Consider the following 14,900-nt stretch of genomic DNA (forward strand, 5'->3'; position numbering starts at 1 on the left):
TTTTTTACGTTGCGATGCTTTAGCATTATTTATTTTGTTTTAAAGCAGGAAAATGTCTAATTGACCCTGAGTATTTTTCAAATCTTTACCATTCATAGGACTATTTATATTTATGTCTTTAAAATGTATATGCTCATTATGGCTAATTTGAAAAATGCATAAAATGTATAAATAAGAAGATAATAATTACTAAGGGGTAACTACTGTTAACATTTTCATTTTTTTCTTCCATTTTTTTCATTAATACTTTTTCATAAATGTTAATTCTGTATTCTCTAGCTTGCTTTTATTGCCTTTCCTATAAATGTTGGTACATGTAGAACTCATTCTTTTAAACTACTTATTCATGGTTTACTATAATGTATTTAGCTATCCTTTTATTGATAGATATTTAGATTGTTGTCTTTTTCTGGCTCTTAAAACAGTATTGCAATGAACATCTTTGTATGTGCTCTTTGAGTGTTTCTCTAGGAAGTAGAATTACTGGATGATGGAATTTGCTTTTATGTTTTCTTCATTTAGTACGTGTTTTCAATATATTTCTTTATCCATTTACAAACATACATATTATAAATAAATAGATGTTATATATATTTATTTTTCTTTTAGAGTAGATGGTTAGTTGCATTCCATTTATCGCTCTAAATCCTGCTTTTTTGACTTACTGACCTTTTCCCCTGTCAATGGAAATGTTATAGTGTAACCGAGCTTTTACAGCAGATCCTTGGATATGTGGAGATATGACTGTGAATTTGCCTTCTAGCAACCTAACTTTTAAAAAACTTCAAATTTTGTTATTATCTCAAACTTTAGTAAAATTGCAAGAGTAGTACAAAGAACTCCTGTATGTCCTTTACCCAGATTCACTAGGTATGAATACTTTGCCCCATTTACTTTCTCTCTCTCTCTCCCTTTCCATAGGTATAAATTCATAATTTTTCTTTAGCTTATTCATTTGGTTATGGTGGTGTCTGCCAGAGTTCTTCACCAAAAAGTTGCTTTTTCCTGTATAATTATTAATAGTTCATGGGGAGATTCATACACGTTTATTTGAGTATCAGCAGTTATTTATTTCTTGCTGAATAGTTTTCCATTGTACTAATGTACCACATTATTATTCACCTGTTGAAGGACATTTGAGATTTTGCTAGGCATGGAGGTGCATCAGCCAGATCCCCCTTCAAAGAAAGAGTTGCTACCCAGCTGCAGGGAGTTGGTCAGCAGACAATCTCTGGCTGTCAGCTCCTTCAGAGTCTACTACAGCTGCAGAGAGCTGCCTTGTCCAAGATTACACTCTTCCTGAAGCAGCCCACATTCAGTGACTGAGTGAGGCAGGTGGTATAAAGATCCAACCATTTCAGCCTGTGGTGGGACAACTCTGACACACAGTTTTTACATTTTCCCTCCACGGCATCCACCACTGTTAACACCAGCACCCCTTTCTCAGCTAATGCCTATGGCTGTATAGGGGATCCTGTACAACTTAATGAAGGAAAAGGGAAAAGCCCAAGCTTGGGTTGCGGATGGGTCAGCTCCAAATGGCCTTGAAAGACTGTGATGAGAAATTCTCGCAATGAGTAGACTATCAGACTGTGCCCCTGATCATCCACTTCATGTGGGAAGAGAAGTGGTCTGAGACTCAAACATATACAAACTTATGGGAAGTGGTGAATGTTCTGGCTGGCATCAAAGACCTGGAAGGAAAAGGATTAGAAGTTTGGGGATAGCAAGACCTGAGTAGAAGCTTGTGGATGGACAAATAGGAGTGAGCCCCAAGTGTGACAATCTCTGCAGCAGCCACTAGAGAGATTTAAAGACTCTGGATTCTATACCACTCTGTTTTCCTCTGAAGAGTGTTCATTTCTTATTCTAGCAGGCAGTTTACTTGGCACTAAACGACCAAATCGACAAACTGACCAGGCCACTTTATTTCAGATAATGTGTGTCACTGGTCACCCCAGTGCTGATACGATGAGCATATGACCATTGTGGCAGAGAAGGAGGCTACTCATGAGCCCAACAGCATAAGTTTATTCTTACTAAGACTGATCTAGCTCTTGTTGTGCTAAATGTCCAAACTGACAGCAATAGAGATCAACACTGAGCCTTCACATGGTACCATTTTTAAGGAGATCAACTGTCTTCTTTGTGGCAGGTTTACTACGTTTACCCTTTCATTGGAAACAGCAGTCTCTAATCTGCAATTATGTTTATCCATTTAATTTTTTCATTTCAGTTGTTATGCTTTTCATTTATAAAATTTCCATTTGCTCCTTTTTTAGAATTCCATTTCTCTGCTGAGATTCCCCATCTGTGTTCTCATTATAACTCTCTTTTCCTTTGTCTTTGTATACATTTTAAATAACTGCTTTGAAGTTCTGTCTGCTAATTTCAACATCTGTGTCATATTTTCTCAGGATTATGGCCCTAGTTTTCCTGTTGTTTTTTTCCTACTAATCTTTTAGCATATACTGGACATATTGGATAATACATTTTAAAGACTCTGGATTATGTTGTTTTCCTTTGAAGAATGTTCATTTTTATTCTAGCACGCAGCTTACTTGGCAGACTCAATTTCTAAACTCTGTCTTCCTGTGGTGGGTAGTAGCTGAAATCTTTGACCAGTCTTTTCAGTCTTGTAGCTGTTACTTTTCACAGTGTTCCTTGGAATTTTTCCTGTTATGCATAGTTGAGGGGCTAGCCTGAAAATATTCTTACAGAGTGTGATTATTAATTTAATTGCTCAGAGTGTTCCAGTTTAAATATCCCATAATTTAATTTGTCCCCTATTTTTGGACACTTTTATTATTGTTAATGATGCTATAAACATTCTTAGACATAAGTCTTTGAATGTATTTTTAATGATTTCATTAGTATCAGAGAATAGCTTGAAGTCTGTGATACAAATTGCCAACCATCTCCACAAAGTTTGTAACCGTTTTTATTTCATTCAGCACATTACACTTCCTAACTCTGGATTTTATTATTTAAAAAATTGCAATTTGAAAAGATAGTCTTAATGTACTAATATGCATTTCTTTTTCATATTTTCACCTATTTTTGTCAATTTTTGTTTTGTTTGTGGGCAAATGAATATTCTGTTTCTTTTCCCACATTTCTATTAGGATATTTGGGTTTTCCTTATTGATTTAGAAAACGTCTTTATTTATTAAATAAATAAATTAATTAAATTAATCTTTTTATATTATCTAGTTTTTGATTCATGAGCTATGCATTTGATCATTATTATTTGATTATCATTATTATTAGGGCTTCCATCTTTGAGGTTTGCTCAATGAATTAAAGTGCTAATAATTATTGCTGAGTAGTTAGCACTCAAAATGTAAAAAATGAAATAAGATTTCAAAGGACCCTTTCTGTCAGTTTTGTATTGTTATGAACCCAATGCTTCTGATTAAAAATCATCAGTGCAACAGTGGTTCTTAGTTGATCTGATATGTGTAACTGATGATTATTAATATAAACCAGGCACAATGTCATAAAAGACTTTACCTCTTAAAAGGCACTAATTGTTTCTTTATTCAGACCTGTATTTCCTTTTACTCCCACTTTGGTAAATTGCCATGCAATAAAAACTGAGATATTGAACAGCAAAAGCAGAACGGTGGTCTAACCGTTGTTTATATGCCTCCTCTATTGCATACCTTAATGGTAAAATTCTAGAGTATGTTACAGCTACTGAAGGATTTTGATACTGTGGGATATTAGAGGCCATCTGGTTCTATTTTCCAATGGCAGGAATCCCTTTCTAAACACCATTGAGATATGGTCAGCTGGCAGCAGCATCCCATCCCATTTTTAGAAAGGTCTTCCAAATCTCTCACTTTAACCTTTTATTCCTGTTTGTGCCTTCTGGAGCTACACAGGATAAATCTAAAGTTGGTCTCATTAGACATATTTTCCCCTGCCCACTTTTCGGCATAACCATTGTCCCTCTTTGACAGAGCACCTCAAAAAATGTCTTTGCAGCAGCAGGGGAACTCCAGCACTTACTCAAGTCTATTTGTTGAAGCATTCTCTTCTCTGCTAAGTGGGACTAACTAACCTAGGTGTTAACAGCATACATTTTCACTGTACGTACTTTTACACAAATGAGAATATGGTTGGCAAATGGGAAATAAGTAAAACCAATGGTTGAGATGAGAAAGTGATGAAGATAGCATGAAGTAAAAAGGTTTTGGAGGTTTCATGTGAAGTTAGAAGTTCCAGACTAGTTCAGGAGAGGCCAGGATAGAATGGACACTGGAATGGTGCTAAAGTTTAGTTGCCTTGCTGTAAGAGAAGGCTGTGACATTGGTGACTGAATTCACAAGTGTGCTCAGTCGGTGGCTCTAGGTGGACATGAGTTAGATGTCTCTCTTTAAAGGTAGTAAGTAAACAGGAGGACTGGGGATGGGGTGAAGCCAGTCACAAAGATCAGATGTTATCGTCAATAACATCTGTCCCTGTGTGGAGTGGTAATACAAGAGAAAGGCACTTAAGTGAGAATGTAACAAAACATGAAGAGGAATCACTGCCTTTTCCTGTGAGTCAGGGATGATGACTTAAGCCACCAATTATCATGCTTCCCTTTTCATAAATTTCAATATAACTGGTGATTTATGGGAGCTCACATCCCTTGGTTGCTGAAAGTTTCTCTGTTGCAATTTTTATATGATGATCTTTCAGAGATTTGAAATGCATCCGAATATATCAAGTTCTTTTAGCCATTCTTAAAATGATAGGCTTTCTGACCCCTTGGCACAGTTTAATTTGACTCACTTCTCTCTGAAATTTGGAAGCCAGACACAATGTATTTTTCCTGTTGTGGTAGAAAACCACAGTAGGAGGCAGTCAAACTCTTACTCCTTAAGCTGGATTCTAAGTTCAGTTCCTGTCCATTTAAATATGTTTAATAGAAGAATACATTCTGAGGCAGTTCTTAAATGCTGATATTGTAGCATAGTGTGGATTTTATGCATGTTAATACTCTGCTTTATTCATAGTTTCAAGTTTACAGTCCGTGTGTTGGCTTCTGTTGGGACAAATCATTTAGCAAATTCTTGCATGTCATTGAAAATTCAAAATACAGCTCTTCTCTAAGCCTTTGGGAAAATTAGAAATCTTTTCATCATGACTGTCAAACCACAAAAAAAAATCCACAAGAACAAAACAACCAACAACCACCATAATAAAAACAGTATGATCTCTTCTTAATTACCAGGTACCCAGGGTGCTGGTTTATAATTTTAATACATCCTTTTTTTTACCCCATGCACTATTATCTGAGGAAAGCAGTGGGGAGAAGGCAGGAGGAACACTCGAATTACCTGGTTTTGCACAGCTGGAACAAGTGTGGTGTCCGAGGCAGACTTGAGGTGACCGCTTTCCCGGTGAGATCTGGCAGTTCTACCACCACAGGAATGACAAGACACACTTCATGCTTTTCAAGACACTTTGATGTGTGTTATTGCATTTTATCTTCACCTTGGGGTTAGTAGGAGAGGTGACCTTGTCTTCACTTCGCCCAAGAACAAACAGCACGGGAGGAATTTGCCAGAGTTCACACTCGGAATCCTGATGTCCCTCCTACTAGCCTCGGGCACCTTCTGTGGAACCACACTGCTTGCTCAGGTGCGACATGGATCTGTGAAGTCGGCTTGTACTGAAGTGAATATGCCCATGGCAAGACCTCTGAATCTCATAGTTGAAAAGATAGTGAACCAGTGGGGAGGGGGAAAGCCTTCAGCACCTTAGGTCTTTGTTCTTAAGAAGGAACAAAGGAAGGAAGTAGGAGGAGATTTGAAGTAGTAGGAGGAAGTAGTTGGGAGATTTGACATATGTTTTAACAATAAAGAATGAGCTTCAGGGACTTCCTTGGTAGCGCAGTGGTTGGGAATCTGCCTGCCAGTGCAGGGGACACGGGTTCGATCCCTGGTCCGGGAGGATCCCACATGCCGCGGAGCAACTAAACCCGCGCACCACAACTACTGAGCCTGAGCTCTAGAGCCCGTGAGCCACAACTACTGAAGCCCGCGTGCCTAGAGCCTGTGCTCCACAATGGGAGAGGCCACCGCAATGAGAAGCCCGTGCACCAACACAACTAGAGAAAGCCGGCACACAGCAACGAGGACCAAATAAATAAATAGATACACCAATGAATTAAAAAAAAGAATGAGCTTCAGCGTGTAACCATGATATGAAAAGATGGAATCTATGAAGTAGTTGGAAAATACAGTCTCCTTTAATTTACACAGTCTTCTTTGGAGCTAAAAGTACCCATGAGATAGAGTTGTGGTCAAGAAATGATCCCACTATATAGAAACAGTCCCTGAGGCAGGAGAGTGAAATGATTTCTCTCACCAATGGTGCGGGGTCCAGTATATAATGCTTTATTTAGGCTTTTCTTCTTCAGTGTGTGCCCCATCAGCTGGCACAATGGTGATCAGGTGCAGTGGGCAGAGAAGTCCCTTGCAAGTAACATTTCAATGGCAGGAAATACAAAAGGGTAGGAATGCCAGGAGGAGGAGGGGAGGGGATGGTGTCAAAAAACATGACATATTTCCCCTTTTTTTTATGCCCACCTGAATGTTATTTTCAGTCTGCTCTTATCTCTCTCTCACACACTGCCAGGTCAGTGGCAGCAAATCAGATTTAGAGCGATCTGTCTTTGCCTCTAGGGCTCAGGGGTGGGATACTTTTCTCTTACAGAGGGCCAGTCACATACTAGGAACATTAATTGAAGTTCCTGTGAATGGTAAAGATAATTATCAGTTTGGGTGAAGTTAAACCCCTAGGAGTGAAAATTAGTATAAGGGCACATAAAGCTCAGTTTCATCAAATGTATCAAATATTTAAAATGCATTTCATTTCCACTCTACAAGCAGTTACAGAAAGAAGAAGAAAGGGGAGAAGGGAGAAAGAGCAGGAGGTAATGAATCATAGCAAGATTAACATGAGCACAGAGTTTGTTATTGCTTGGGAGATGCACCTAGACTGGAGAATTGTTGTCCATGGTTTTCATCCATCTCCACATCCAGAGACACTTGGAGTCTCCCTTCTGACTGACGTGGATGGTCATAGCAACGCATGGGGCTGCTGCAGGAGGAATATGCTCCGGGCTGCAGAGGGCCACTCAATAGCGTTATTCACATTCCTGGGGCCTAGGAAGGCCAGACCCCAAGGCCCGGGTGGGGTTTGAGAGCTCCTCCTGGCTTTAGAGCCATGCTGTGGTCCCAGAGGCACTGCCACTCCAGGCTGCTCTGTTCTCATGATCATTAGCCCCAGGTGTAAGTCACCAGGCTGGGAACATTTGGAAGGCATCCATCTTTTTTTTTAAAATCCCATCCAGTATCTGACTCGCAGGGTCAGAAATGTGGCCTCTGGAGAGGAGACCATAGCAAGTTCCTGTAGGGCCTCCCATCCCTCCCAGACAGGAGCCAAGTGTGGGAAGAGGATTCGAGGAGGATTTTCTGCCTCAAAGGCTGCAGAGAGCGTTGGTTTTAGTTCTCTTAATCTGAAACTGAAAAATGTCAACAACATATGTAATAATTTAAAACCCTGAAGTACCATCAAAATAATAATACATATGGCACAGCAGTTTTTTTTAAGAGATTATTTTTCTGCCAAATACTTTAAGAAAACCCACAGTGATTTTTAATCTTCTTTTGAACATCATTGATTTGACCAACATCATTTACTTTTTCTGGGTATATAAGTAGTATTATAAAGACCTAGACATAGTTTTGAAAATGGATACTATCTTTATCGCTGATTATATAGCTATATGTGTTTATTATAAATGACTCAAACAATTTGAAAATGGAATGAGCATATTTTTGTTGGCTACATAGCTTTATGTCTTTATTGTAAATGATTCAAACAATACAGAAAGGTAGAATGTGGAAGTGGTCCTATAATACCATCCTCCAGCAATTGCCACTGTTTTAGCTATAAACTTGTTAACTTGCAGAAGCCTAAGGACCATAGTTTTCAGTGAGCTTGTGTTCTCATATTGGGTTACATTTGTTCTTTCTGCAAAAACACATAGCATAAACAGCAGCAAACCCATTATAATAAAAACCAGACAATTGAAAAATGAAAATTCATATGAAGCTTCAATAGATACCAATAAGACCCTGAACATTTAAATTTCATAGATCTGTTCATTATGTTGTCTTTCTGGCATTTTATGGTTATTGTAGGTAAGAGGTAAGACCCTCTGGTGAATCTGCCAACCTACAGTATCTGTTCTTATTGCTTGTCTAGAGGGTTGTAAAGAACATCATAATGTTCTGTTTTCTGTCTTATAAAAATATGTATTTGGTAGCTTTAGGGGTCTTTCTGAATCTTTTCTCTGGATGTCTACCTGGATGTGATTATATAGTCATGAAATTGTCATGTGTGTCTGTTTGAGGCAAATTTATTAGGTTATCTATACCTCATGTTTCTTTACTGATGATCATTTATTCACCAAAAAATATTGAGGGATTTGTGTGTACCCAGCACAGTTCTAGGATCAAGGGTACAAAGGGACAAGTCCTGCAAGGAAGAGAGACACATGCATGGGCAACTCTAAGGTGATGAGAGAACAATGTGCATGGGGTTATTGCCAGAGGAGAGAGGGACTCCTTTTTGCCAGAAGGTGCCTGGGAAAGATTCTTAGCAGAATTGATGGTTCGTGACATGAGTCATGAAAGTTCAGTAAGAGTGTGTAGGTGGAGAAGGGACTGGAGATGAAGAAAGTCAAGACAGAGGTGCACTGAGAGGGAAAGGAATTAACATTTGTTAAGTGCCTCCGGGGTGCAGGCACTGTATGTCAGCTAATCAATCCTGTAAGGTCTCTTTCCTCTCTATCCTCTCATTAACCAGGGGAAACTCAGTCTCAGAAAGGTTGCATGACCTGCCCAAGGTCTCAGTTACCACTTGGAGGAATCAGGGTTCGCACCCAGGTTTGGTGACTCTGGAGACCATACTCTGTCAGTAGCATGAGGTTGAGGAAACAGCTTGTCTGTCTTCTTGGGGGAGTGATGGGTTGATTGGCTGGACTGTGGTGTACTTTATAGGAAAGAGGCAGAAATGAGGTTAAAAATGGAGAATGGGGCCAGTTGGTGTGGGTGTTTGAGAATACCAGCGAGGGTTTGTAAGCGGGTATGAAAGCTCAGATTTATCTTTTAGGAAGAGAACTCTGGCCACCTTGTTTGGGCTGCAGGGAGCTGGGTAAGACTGCGGACAGGGTTGTAGATTTACCCTCACTGCACTTAGATGTTCAAAAACATTTTTTTCCTTAAAGTTGAGCAGACTTTCTCCTTAAGACCCCTCCCCCACTTAGTAAGTGGAGAAAAAAGAACCTGCATTTAGCTGAGAGTAGTAAATTCAGTCTGCTCCAATCATGTAAAAAGTAATGCATTCTCTCTTCTGTGCCTCACGAAGATGGTGTCTCAGTAAGTGGGGGGTCCCATGCCCTTGAGGTTGTATGTGTGTGTTTATCAGAGGTTGGCGGGCGGTCCTTGCTGGTGCTGACTGGGGTCTGGTGTTGTTCTGGCTCTGCCTTGGTCATCTGTTGCTAAAGTGTATGGCTGCTGTAACTTGTGGTCCATGCTCTCTCAGGTCAGTCGGGGTCCAGGTGTCCGTTTTGCTTACACGGCCACACCTTGGCTCTTGCTAGGGCTGCATAGCACCCCCACCCCCACCCCCGCGCCGTGAGGTCTGATAGCCCCTTCCCTCTACAGTCCTCCATGGTACCCTCAGGGACATCACACCACTTGAATACTAGGGGGGCTCTGGATAGCTAAACTCAAAACTTAGGCCCTGTCTTTACGTAACCGCTGTGACACAATTTTACTGATTTACATGATACAGTCATTACCCATGGGGTCACCACCCCACGTTGTCATGAGGGTGGGAGTGGGGCAAGAGAACATTGCATGAGATGACATCCTCTGTTGCTCCAAAAGGAAAGTGGTACGGAAGTTCCTCGGCTTTTGGCTTTGTCATCAACCCTTCTAGGTCCTCAACCTTCTCTGAGATTTTAGACTCAAGTGGGGTGAAGCTGTACCATATGTGTCTCTGCTGCTTTCTGCCTTCTTACCCACATCCACCACTACTTCTCTTCCACCTTTCTTCTTGTGTTCACAACTCACTGGGACTTCCCCTAGGTCATCCAGTCCTACTTCCAGAGAGGCCATTAACCTCCCACTTTGGGCTGTAATAGCAGCTGAGATGTCACGAAGGAGAGAGACCAGCTATAAGATAAAGCAGTCTCAGTTGGAAAGTATTTCAAAGTTGTCATATCTGTCATTTTCATCTGTGATGAAGCTGTTACAGTAATCTAGGTGAGGGATAATAAAAGCCAGAAGAGCGTCTTAGGAAGGAACATTGGTGACACCCAATGCGGGGCTGATAAGAGGGAGAAGTTGAGGGTGGCTTTGGGGTTCCTAGCTGGGACAACTGTTGGATAAAGATGTACTTGACAGAGAAAACACAAGTGGAGAAGGAATAGCTGCGAGGGCAGCAGGTACAAGTAGGAGCATTAGGAGGTGGGAGTGGGGGAGGGAAGGTAATGAGTGAGTTCAGGTTTAGACCTGATTGAAATGCTGGCTAATGGCAGAAATATGGGGCGGGCACTGGGAGAGCATCTGCCTGCCCGGAGAAATATATTTGGGAATAGGTGAACCTACCCAAGGAGAAAAAGAAGGGAAGCTCACTGCCATTGTAGATGTTGAATTTAAAGACGTAAACAAGGTCATCACTGTTTTAATTCTTCCTTGCACTTCACGATGACCCAGTACTTTGGAACTTCCCCTCCTAGTTTCCTGCAGTGGGACAGGTCAGAGGTCACAGAGTACCATCAAGGGTGTCTGCTGATGCTTTTGATCCCCAAGGGGACCTCTAAAACCCCAGGTCTGACACATGGTATACTGAGTTCATATCAGAATGAGGCCAGAATACACAAAGAAAACTTCTTGATGAATGGCTGAAGTTGAATAATTTGCAGGTACACGTAGAGGCAGTGTTAAAACTTTTTCCATCATTGTCATGCCTGAGACATAGTCTAACCTTTGGATGTACTCTGCTAATATAATTACCTTGCTGTCTTTTAAAGGTGGCTTTTAATTGGGTTCCCGAGCAGCAGCTGCTGGTGAGGTGCTGGTTGTAGCCTTTCGATATCAGGTTCATTAAATGTTTCCTCTTCCTGGACAGGGCATCTGGCCTTGGCTGGTAAACCAGCTGTTGCTGAAATGCCATCACTTATAGGATTGCCCTTTAAGCCACTGATTTGTTATTTTGTTGAGTTTCGACTCCTTTCCTCTCAAATTTAAATGAAGCTTTATTGAATACAGTGCTAAACTCAATTTTTCCCATTCTTAGTGGCCTTTTCATCAGATTATTTCCCCCTAGTTCATAGCATTTAGTCCTCTGGCTGGGCAAGAGGTTTAAGAATTAAAGACAGCTTGTCATTTACGGGGCTAAGGACTGTCCTTGGGGAAGTGCGGTGGATTATCTCACAGACATGTCCTCAGTTGGCTGATGATTTATGCACAAGTAACACGAGGTCTCTTAGCTAGTTGTTTTCCTTTTTTGTAAAAATGTGCCAAAAATTCTAGGATCTTTAAGAATTTATCTCTAGGATTATTGTCCTGAAGGTTTTTTAAATTGAAGTTGATTTATAATATTATGTTAGTTTTGGTATATATCATAGTGATTCAATGTATTTTATAGACTAAAAGCTTTTGTCCTGAAGGTTTTTAATTTATTTGAAGAAAATGAGTATGTAACAGTCACATTGAATCAAGAGAAATTTGGGGGTAGGGTGGGAAGGTGGGACAACAGAAAAAACTCAGGTTTTGTCTTTGGTTTTCTGTCTCAGAGCAGCTGTGTGGGGCTGGTCCTTTTTGTGCCCCAGGATGAAGTCTTGAGCAGGCCCAGTGTATTTGCTGATAATTCTCATAAAATCAAAAGTTCTCCAGTCATATTTCCTTCCCAGACAGTCTCAATTTGGTATTATATGTCTAGCCTCAAATAGACTGGTTTAAAGTGACAGCTTCTCCTGTCCCTAGCTCAGATTCTCGATTCACTATTGTCAAATTCCACCCAAAGAAAACCTACTGGTAATTTTATTAGAATACATTGAAATTATAGATTAATTTACTCTTTAGAGGTGATAAACTTATTTTCTTAGGTTCGTCATTTATATTTCTTTGCTATTGCAAATGCTGTGTTTTCAAAATTGTTTCCTATTTGTTGATATTGTATCAAAGTGCAATAAATTTTCGTGTATTGATTTTATATTCAACAATTTTGAGGGATGTTCTTATTTAATAGTTTTTCAATGAATTTTTAATGTAGACACATCATCTGTGCAAAATGATTTTTCCCCCTCGTTTTCCATTTCTTTTTTCCTTTATTTTTCTATGTTGCCCTCCAGACAGAATTGGTAAATACAAGTGGTGATAATTGCCATTTTTTCTTATTTTTGATTTTAGAAGGGTTGCTTGTAATAGTTCACCATTAGCTAAAATGTTTGTAGTAAGTTTTTGCTTGATATCCTTTATCAGGTTTAGAAATTTCACTTTGGAGTTTGCAAAGAATTCTAATCGTGTGTTTGTGTAGAATTTTATCAAATACCTTTTCTGTATCTGAGATATTGTGAGTTGAATCTTACTGAGGGGTGTTAAGATGCATCCTATGGTATCTTCTAGGTAGAAAGTCATTGCCAAGTGTACTGGGAGTGTCATTACATTTTGAAATATGATTTACGTAATGCTGATGCATTTTGTAAACATATAGCCTTTGTAGGGAAATATCGTGTTGTTATGCTGTTATGCCTGAAAAATAAAACATAACTTTGTTTGTTTTTCTTTCCAGTATTACTTTACTGTTCTTTTTGGCCACGAAGGTCAGAAACCACTAGAGCTGCGCTGTGAGGAGGAGCAGGACGGTAAAGAGTGGATGGAGGCCATTCACCAAGCCAGGTATGGGCGCAAATCCTCTATGTGACACTGGATTGTCTGAGTCTTGCATGGGGGTTTCACCATCAGCGGTAGTTTCGGATGAACTTGCAATTCCAAGATGGGTTTCCCCTTGGTTCCTCCTCCTTAGTCATGTGTGAGATGATTCTTTGCACTTCCTGTGGATATATTCTGGCTAAAGATTAAGGTAAAAAATAAAACAATAATAATGATAATTACTGAACATAGGATTTGTGCCTCTGTGCTGGGCACTGTTCTAAGTTTTTCTGAATTAAGGAATTTGTTAAATGTTTTGATTCCCTTATACTCTCAATAGTCTGTGAGAGATGTTATCAGAATTAGCCTCTCTCTCACAGATAAGGAAACTGAGGCCTGGGAGCTTAGCTTGTTTGCCTGAGACCACACAGCTAGCGAGTGGCAGAGCTGGGATACGGACCCAGCCGAGCCTGCATTTGTAAACCTTGCCCTGTGCAGCCTGGTTATCGAGAAAGGGGACGCCAACCGCTATCTAGGCAAAGAGAAGAGTGTGCTCTGTCTTCCTCCTAAGAAATACCAGGAAGGTAGAAATAAGCACTCTCGGCCTCAAATGAGAATGAAGAATCCAAAAGAGATGCAGGCAGACCCCTCTTTTTTATTTTTCATATTCAATTCCAAAGTCCTATCCATTTTTGCTTTGAACGGCTCCCAAACTTGCTGCTTTTTGCCTGTCCCTGCCCCAACCCAGGCTCTCCTCACTCCATGACTCCCTGCTCGCATCCTCAGTGTTTCAGTGGCAAAACTCAGTCTTTTTCTTTGCCAGGTATGCCTCCCCCACCTTCTCCTATAAGTCTATTCACGTCTGTCTCTAACACCCACTCCCGGACACTTTCTCCCTGCAAGCCAGTGCTCACTGGCCCCCCGCTCCAAGTGGCCACAGCACTTGCTTTACTACATGTGGAATATTTAACAACTTAGTACAATGTAGGTTATTTTTTACATATTTCACGTGTGTGATTTCTGTTTCCTGGGCTGGATTGTATGCACCATGAGAGGAGGAGGATGAGGACACATTCATTTCTGAATGAAGCACAATGCTAATTATGTAGTCATTAGGAAATGTTTTCAGATTGATTATAAAGCATATAAGGTGTCCTGAGTTTAGGCTGTTCTTTGAGCCCTGGTGACTTTTTTCCTCTTCCCTCCTGTCCTCTCCCCTCTTCTTTCTTCAGCTACTGTATATTGACCACCTTGCTCTGTGGCAAGCAGCATGCTAAATGCTTTACATACTTATCTTTCTGTTTTTATTCCTCACAATTACCCAGTAGGGTATCATTAATTCCATTTTACAGATGAGAAGACGAAGATTCATGATGATTAATCAGAGTGGCAAAGTCTAACACAAAGTTGTTAAATGGCAGGACTGGGATCAAACTGAGGTCTCTCTGACCCCAGAACCTTTAACCAATGTTCTATATTGTAACGTTCTTCATTATTATCTCTTTTTCTCTTCCATCTTTCCCTCTTCTATTTCTTTTTCTCTTCCTCTAATTCAAAGACGAAAATGGATTAATGTCAGGTCAGGGTTGAGAGTAGGTGTTATTTGCAAAAGATTTCAATTCCTTTTCTTTCCTCCTCTGCAAAATATTTCTCTGAGATGCACAGGGTTGGCGCCCAAATGCTGCTCTCCAAGGTGGGCCCCAGTGCAGCTTGCCGACATCATGATCCAGGCACACCGTTCAGGTGTCTTCACTCTCAGTGTCTCTGTCTGAGAGTTTTGCTCAGACTTAGGACTAATGCAGACTGACTCACTGTAGAAAGAAAAGTCAGGTCTTCAAAGGTGAAAGAAGTATCAAATTGGCCACGTAGAGCCCTTGGGTCATTTCCAGACCCAATCGTTGTGACCACTTCTATTTCTTTTTACCTGGGAGTTAAAATGAAGTAAATAATTTA

At 40.3% G+C, this 14,900-nt stretch overlaps 1 protein-coding gene across 3 annotated transcripts in view; it reads left to right on the forward strand.

The window, feature by feature from the left end:
* Positions 1-14,900, forward strand: part of RASGRF2 (Ras protein specific guanine nucleotide releasing factor 2) — a 243,459-nt gene that overhangs the window by 56,180 nt on the left and 172,379 nt on the right. For 2 of the 3 annotated variants that reach the window (XM_081232427.1, XM_081232428.1), the window contains exon 2: positions 12,868-12,974. In XM_081232427.1, coding sequence (XP_081088553.1) covers positions 12,868-12,974 — 107 coding nt within the window. Of the gene's footprint in view, positions 1-12,867; positions 12,975-14,900 lie in introns of those variants that run through there. The other variant, XM_081232429.1, reaches the window with a different exon arrangement.

Source organism: Mesoplodon bidens (genome assembly GCF_964165515.1).
Source record: "Mesoplodon bidens genome assembly, chromosome: 4".
Classification (NCBI taxonomy): Eukaryota; Metazoa; Chordata; class Mammalia; order Artiodactyla; family Ziphiidae; genus Mesoplodon; species Mesoplodon bidens.